At 36.4% G+C, this 8,326-nt stretch overlaps 1 protein-coding gene across 4 annotated transcripts in view; it reads right to left on the reverse strand.

The window, feature by feature from the left end:
* The window catches only part of LOC122001980, a 41,337-nt gene extending 35,277 nt beyond the window's left edge, over positions 1-6,060 (reverse strand). For 2 of the 4 annotated variants that reach the window (XM_042556982.1, XM_042556981.1), the window contains exons 1-3: positions 4,603-6,057; positions 1,883-1,968; positions 1,413-1,793 (exon numbers count right to left, since the gene is read on the reverse strand). In XM_042556982.1, coding sequence (XP_042412916.1) covers positions 1,413-1,793; positions 1,883-1,968; positions 4,603-5,791 — 1,656 coding nt within the window. In that variant the 5' untranslated portion in view covers positions 5,792-6,057. Of the gene's footprint in view, positions 1-1,412; positions 1,794-1,882; positions 1,969-4,602 lie in introns of all 4 variants that reach the window. The other 2 variants (XR_006117546.1, XM_042556983.1) reach the window with 2 other exon arrangements.
* Between the last annotated feature and the right edge of the window lie 2,266 nt (positions 6,061-8,326).

The raw sequence follows: 8,326 nt of genomic DNA on the forward strand, positions 1-8,326 counted from the left end.
AGAAATTAGAAAGACAGGAGTGTATGTATGACATGTTCATACTAATAGCTAGCATTCTGACAAAGAAGTTTCATAAGCTAAATTTAGAGAATTTGTGAGCAAGGCTCAAATGATCAACACATATACTCCAGGTTAAGGAGTTTAGAAATCCTCTCCATTTAGGGAATGATTTAGATAAAGATATTCCGGGTCATTCTATTTGGAACAAGATATTCCAAACCATTTTTATTTAGAATACTAAATTTGTAGGATAGTTACTATTTTTGTTTCTATTTTTTATAAAGTAAATATTATCATTATTTGTTCTTTTTTTCAAACAGCTAGAATTTTCATCATCTATATATTTTATTATAATTCCTTTCTATGATGATTATGAACTAGTTTCAGATCTATATGTAACAAAATCAGTAACACCTATAACACTGATGATAGCTATATGGAGATTAAAATACTCTTATATAACTGATTTTGTTTGAGGTACTTTGGTAATACCTTAGTAAATGTCAAACTTTGAAATGCCTAAAAAGTATATTTTTCACTATGTCATGGTTGGGAGCATTGACAACCAAAGTGTAGATTTGTGAGATCTGACCAATTAAGATCCTATATGGATTCGATTGATTGGCCTAATTTGGGCCATATGATTGAAAGATCCTAAGTTCCATATTGCAATTTCAACAACAACAGTTAGCCAAAGTTATGCAGCGGCATATAGAAATTAGTTGTTTGAAACGAGCTGGGTTGAACAAAATGTCTAAAGATTAATGATGAGGGATTAATAGGTAGGCTCAGACAAGTCCCATCTATAGGATTTGCTCCGGATGATTGATTAACATAAATTTTTGAAGCATTTCCTAGTTGATTACATATCACATAATGTTAAGAACCAAAATTATGCAACAATATTTAGCCTAATTTGAGTCATATGATAGAAAAATCCTAAGATCCATATTGCAAATCGAAAACCATAGTTGATAGCCAAAATTACGCAACAATGTTGAGTAACTAGTTGTAAGGCACAAGCTAGGTTGGAAAAAAATATCTGAGATTAAAGAACGAGGGATTACTAGGTAGGTCCAGACAAGTTTGATCTTTTGGGTTTTCTTGAGTAGCTCAGGTTTGTCCATTAACATCATATTTTTTAAACATTTCCTAGTTGATTATATATTACATATAATGTTAATTAGAAAACTGCATCAGTTTTGTTAAGATAACAAATAGAAAACCAAAAATCAAATCAAGAACCAAAATCACTAAAACAAGAAAAAGAAAAGGCTGACAGAACTTGGTGAATTAGGGAAATTTAGAAACAAGGAGGCTAAAAGCTACCTCCAACAACAGATTGACCAACAAAGAGAAAAAATAACCCACTACCAGCAACATGATGATGGTTGTAAGCTGGTGAATATTACCTCTCTAAGTATTGCAGGGACATCAGTAGTACTTCGTTTAACAATTTCACTGTCAATAGCTCCAACAGAAACCATCTCTGTAGTAGAACCTGCTTGACCACTATCAAGATTATGCTTACTTCCTACAGTATGTTGCTCACCTGGTTCCACCTGGTCTATTTTCTCATAAGTGAACTTTGCAATTTCATTTTGGGCATACTTTTTATCTCTATTCTTGCGAGTAAATAGTAATTTTGGCAACTTTTTGGCAGGGGGAATATTGATTGAAGGCATGTCTGTCATAGAATGGTCATCCGTAGCCATTAAGAAGTTAGTAGGGTCTTTAACACTTCTCCCATCCTGGAAAGCAGTGTGTTTTGAGCAAAAAGCTCGCAACTCAACCTATAAGGTGTAAGAGAAGAAAAGTTTCAATGATGAGATTAATAAAATGCAAAAAGTTACAGAAAAGAAGAGAGACAATGAAGATTTACATTAGAACATCCAAATTTTCCCCAGATCTCCATCTGATTCTTTGACTCCCTAGCACACATAGGGTGGAAAGATGTTCTACATGTTCCTGAAGCATCAAAGCTGAACCAGTTATCAAGACAATAACTAAAGAGAAAAACAAGAAAACTGAAGATCCAAGAGACTTGTAGAGCTCATTAATGGTAGCAAGACAATCTTAACTGTTCAAAAAATAACTCTTCATGCTATCCATAAAATAAAAGGTATCACCATGTGTGTGTTCATTTGGCACAAACTGAACCAAACTGACATGAACCAAAATCAAATTGCAATGAAACCAAAATCAGCATGTTGAAACCATACCAAACTGATCAGTTTGGTTTGATCAAATTCAGATTGAAGTGGTATGCATCTAAACATCATAATTTTTAGAACCTAATAATTACAACTCTTTGTCAAACATTTAATTTTTAAAAAAAAAACAAAGAATATGGTAAAATTCAGTTCAGGTTGAACCAATATAGATGAGACCACAATTTTTAAAATTTTAACAATTGTAACTGTTTTGACCAAAGATTAAAAAGAGGACAATGACAACAACAACCAAGCCTTATCCCACTAGGTGGGGTCGGCTATATGAAAAGATTAAAAAGACGATAATACCCCTAAAATAAATTGTAATATTGAGACTTTTTTTATATAATCTGTAAACCTTGTGTTATTCGAAATGAATACCAATGACAAATAGAAATTCTTTTAGCTTAAAAAATGACTTTTTGGTGAATTTAGTTTGCAATCAATCAAACCAAACCAAGATTTTGTTACGCCGCAATCAAGCCAAACAGAGCAATTTGGTAAAAATCTAACAAAACTGAGCTTTCAATGGAATATAATTTGGTTTGGGTTTTCATTTTAAACAAATATTGAGCACCCCTAGATCTTGGAGCCAACAAAGAATTTGTGACAACTTATGGATAAACAATGGCTTTTGTGGTGGCTCAAGACTTAGTCAACTAAGTCATAACAAAGCAAACCAAACAAGATATGACACCCTGAACAATATCCATCTCAATGCTAAAAGTATCTGGTGCTTGTAGCAGTTGTTTAAAACATTTTAACGATCTCAGAATCAAATTGGCCTTTGGACAATAACATGCTGGATATTGGAAATATCATACCAGATATTGGAACTACAATTGCATACTAAATTACAAATTGATCCTTGAGTTTCCTTACATCCTGACCATATTGGAAGCATCTGTCACACGCTACTCACTCTAAACAAAGTGAAGCAGTCAGCCCCAATGAACCCCAGTAGAAACAAATTAAATCAAATTAGCTCCTACAGACAAGTCTAACAGAAAAATAGAATTAGGCAATAACAGCATTGGCTCTTAGCATAGTATAAGCTATGCTTTAATCAAAAAAAGTTAACTCAAAAGGAATTAGTTGTGTAAGAATTCATTGACCACTTGGGCCCTATTTACTGGGAGAGAAATTTGAATGAAACTAAGAAAGAAATAAGATAAAAGGCAGGAGAAGCCTTCAAAAAATGTTGTGACTCAGAGGAAAATTAAGGGAAGAAAAAGCAGTTGGATAAATCAGAACCATAAACTTATCCCAAGCAAATAACCTCAAAACTAAAAGAAGTGATGGTAACAGAGTGATTTGAAACCAATATTATCTACGCTTTAGTCACAAAAGGCATGATTCGCACAATGGTTAAACTGGTCATTTTAATCATTTAACAATATATGATTAGCATTTTCCCTCCCACTTTCTTCCCTATTACATAACAGGATTGGAAGCGTATAAACTTTGTTCCCATTTTCTTTCTTCCCTAGTACAGAACAGGATTGGAAACCAAGTAAATCACTCTAAGTTTCTATCCTCTCTTTGAATCTATTAAATTAATAAACCAAGCACTCATCAGGGCACTAATCTGACCAAAGAAAAATCCACAACAATGATATAACATACAGTTGATACAGCTGCTTGTAAGTATAGTGTTGCATGATATACAGCATAGCAGGAGAGATACAAACAACTTGTTTCAAAGGAATGAAGAGAATTGGGCAAGCATGAATACTAGAATAACCTGTTTAGAAAATACTATAAGGGAAAACTCTATTGTGAATGACAAATGAACAATTTGAACAATTATAAATCATATCAAAAATACTAAGCATATATGCATACAATGTATTGAATGTACACAAACACCTCCTGAAATGGTAAAATTAAAAGCAGTAAGCACTTGCTTCCCTGCATGGAAATATCAGAGGAGGGGAACGAAGCTATACTATTTCTTTCCACTTCCTTTAACAGAAATGGAAGGAAAGAAACAGTTAGAGAATTCTTTAGCCAGTTCTAATTCATTCGTATCCTATCCAAATCAGATGGAAAATACAATTAGCTATCCAATGACACTAGCTTGAAAAATCTTTCTTTTTAATCTTTTTTTGGTTTTTAGGAAAACAATTTGTTAAGTTTAAAATTCCCTCAATCTTTCTTTCCTTCTAAAAAAATGGTGGGAAAAATTAATCTCTTGATTCTTTCCTCCAAGGAACACACAAACAAAGGGTGCAGCACCATTATCCTTTTCCTCTAAATTTGTTTCACTAGTCTTATTCTACATCCCTCACAATTCACTCCCTCATAGAAAACATAGCCTAAATATTAAACAGGAGGAAATAAGACATCAAGCTATATGTTAGCAACAAAGAGCAACGAATAGAATTACCATGGCTGCATCTTACACATACACCATGCTTCACCTTGCATAAATGACAGACCAACCTCCTCCGATTATCATCTATGCTGCCAGCATTCATAACCAATTGCATTGATGCAGTGTCTTCGACGAACACTTCTGGTGTCCACAGACTACAAAACAGATGCACAAATGTACCATAATCACTAGGGTAACCGGATGGACCAATTTTTAGTTCTTTCATTGCTCCGCCTTCCCTGGGACAAAGAAAACATGGCCTTCCCTGTATGACTTTACTTGCTTTCTCCAAATGCTTACACCAAGAACAAACCCAAGCCCCATCCAAAGCCTCATTTACCCCATAACATTTCTGGTGCACCAAAGCCTTGCAAGAATGGCAGCGAAGCAAGTTGTTCGACTTCGCTCTACTCTCTACAGTGCAACATGCATCACATATTTCAGCTCCTGAATGTGCATGAGGAAGCAGTAGCAACCTATCCAAGCCAGCATCTCCACCCAGGAGCTTCCGATTCTTGTTTGGGCGCTGAGACGTGAGATTGAAACGTTCCTTTGAACCCAAGAGCCAATGAAAAGATAAACTATGATCATTTTCTTCTTTTCCTTCAGCTAATAATGCACAGTCTCCAGGAGCCGCAATCCCATGTGCTTCAGCAAGAGGCACCTTCTGGCCATCCTGAACTGTCTCTGTCTCCACTGGTTGAAGCTCTGAGAGTTGTTGTTCTTTCTCAGGCAATGAAACGGAATTCAATTGTGGGGCAGAAGGCTCCGGCTCCCCAACTGTTTCGCTAAGCTCCGCCCAATTTCCAAGAGCTGGCATGGTTAGGCAGGAATCCACCGAACCCGGACCCAACTCGAGTGTCGGAACCAGTAGGTCGACGTCCGACAGAGTGAGTGGCCGAAAGTACTCTTCAGTCTCATCCCAAACAGTGGGCGGCTTACCAGGCGTCGACGGCTTCTCAGCGTTCTCCCCCGCGACCTTTCTTTGCTTCTTGTGGCTCTCGGAGGCGCGCGCGAGAAAAGAGGCCAAACGCGAAGGGAGCGTCGGAACCCTAGGCGTAGACTCCTCGCCGTCGAAGGGGCATCGGACGGAGAGCGCCTTCCGGGCCTGGGAGAAAAGATCTAAGCCGGAAAGCGGGGAGGGCGCGGAGGAAGGGTTCTCGGCGGCGTCGGAACGGAGGTCGGTCCCTTTACCCTTCATCACGACCCGGGGGCATCAGCGCGACATCCCCGGAATCGTAGGGGTGGAGGAAGGCAAGCTCGCCTAGGGCGAGACCTGGAGGAGAGGGGAAGGGAGTAGAAGGCCAAAGGAGAGAGAGATGGGGGTGGAAGGCGGGGAACCTAGGGTTAGGGTTTGAAGTTCCGGTTCTCGGTTTGGTCTTCTAATTTTCATTTCATTTCATTTTTCTTTTCGCCTCCCGTGACCAATTCGGAGAGAGGTCGAGAGGAAGAGCTTGGAATCGTGTTTTGCTTTGTTTTTTTTTGTTTTTTCCTCCCGTGTCTTGCCTTTTTCAATTAATTCGATTAATTAGTTGGGCACGGGAGAAGCGAAGTGGGGAGCGAACAGGGGAGGAAGAATAATAAATAACGACGCGCAGGGGATGGAACCGAGGCCAATGCCGATGTATCGCCTCGGTCCAGGCGAATATGGCAACGTGGAGCGTTGGAAGCGAGAGAGAAACCGCGGAAACCACATCCAACGGTGGGTGGACTCCCGGCCCGTAAATCAGATGCAATGTGTCATGGTGGGGAGTGACTGGTCAGTCGTTTGAATCTGAATATCTCGAGTTTAGGAAGAATCAAAACCGATATAATTATATAAGAGGATATCAATTTTATAATTGTTTGCCCGTGTTAATGACCAAGATTGAATCTGGTTGATCATGCGGCCATTGTTAGTTTCCAGTGTTAATGGCCAAGATTTGTGATTTTTTTTTTTAATGTTGTTAGTATTCACTAACTTAATATTGTATTTAATATTGTTACTATTAATTATTATTCACTTATTTATTTGAAATAACTTAAGTTTTTATTGGTAAAGACTTCATATAGTTCAAATAGGAAAATTTGTTACGATTAATAAGTTTTTTTAAAGGAAAAGAGTAAATGAACTTGATCTAGTTATTCTTATAACCTCATCAACAAGATCAAATAATAATAATCTTTCATCTGAAATCCCTCCTAAAAGATTTAAAAATACAAAAACTGAAGAGATTAATCTTGATTCTTTAGAGCGTGATCTAAAATTGTGTCGACAAATTTGGGAATATCATTCTAACCAACGAGAGGAGATTCGTCGAGCTTATTTGAATCTGAAGGCATATCAACCTAATCTTCGAGAATATCTATTGAATAAAAATATTAAGCATCTTCGAAGATTTCAGTCTGCTTAGTATGAATAATTTCCTTGGTTAGAGTATTCACTAACTAATGATAAAGCATATTGCTTTTCATATTTTATCTTCAACAAGTTATCAGGATACTCAAATCAAACTATATTTACTGTTGATGGATTTGATAATTTGAAAAAAGTTCGAAATAGAAAAGCTTTGTGTTTTCCGAGGCCATATAGGGAAAGATAATGTATCTTCACTCCATCGTAATGCTGAAAAGGCATGTGAGGATTTGATGAACCAACTACAACATATATTAAGGAGATTTGATAATTTTAATGATCAGCAAGTCGCAACTAATCGTCTTCGGTTAAAAGCTCACAGATATGTGGTGTTGTTGCTTATACTCTAAGAAATTCTGTTTAAAGGCCATGATGAGAAATTTAGTTAATCTAATCATGACAATTTTTTAAAATTTTTGGATGTGCTAACTATGTATAATGAGGAACTTTCAAAAGTAATTGCGAAAGCTCTAAAAATGACAAGTATAAAAGTCACGATATTCATAAACAAATACTTCATGTGGTTTCCGTGAGAATGAAAAATGCAATTTGTGAAGAAATTGGAGTTGCCAAGTATTTGCATAATTGTTGATAAATCTTGAGATAAGTCAAAAAGGGAGCAAATATCTATAGTATTAACGTTTGTTTATACTAATGGATTCATTCAAGAACATTTTTTTTAGAGCTTGTTCATGTATTTGATACTATGGTTTTGACTTTAAAGGATGTTATATATTCTACTTTGGCTCACTACAATTTGGATGTTCAAAATATTAGATGTCAAGGTTATGATGGTGCTAGTACTATCAGGAGTGAGTTTAATAGATTAGAAACTTTGATTATAAAAGATTGTAGAGGTATTTATTATGTCCATTAGCTTTAGTTGCATCATCAAAAAATGTGACATATATTCATCAATTTTTTGATAGATTAACTTTTATAATTAATATTATTGGTTCTTCATGTAATTGTAATGATGAATTGAAGAATGCTCATGCAAATGACATTACACATTTTATTGCTATTAATGAAATTGAGACAGGACATGGACTTAATCAGATAGATACATTACAATGAGCTATTGATACACACTAGAGTTCTCATTTGAGATTGTTGAAAGACCTAATTAAGATGTTTAGTACATTATGTACGGTATTACTCAAGGTTATGGATGATGGGCTTCCTTCTCAATGAGTATGTCACGCTCCAGGTAGTCCCTGCCAGAAGAAATTTCGGCAACATCTCCCCTGTACGGGTGACAATATGAAACTTTCTACAATACCCTCAGGGCCACATATACCTCGGCCAACACGGCCGGAACAATACAATAAAAAAATAAGC

Source organism: Zingiber officinale, chromosome 7A, assembly GCF_018446385.1.
Source record: "Zingiber officinale cultivar Zhangliang chromosome 7A, Zo_v1.1, whole genome shotgun sequence".
Taxonomy (NCBI): domain Eukaryota; kingdom Viridiplantae; phylum Streptophyta; class Magnoliopsida; order Zingiberales; family Zingiberaceae; genus Zingiber; species Zingiber officinale.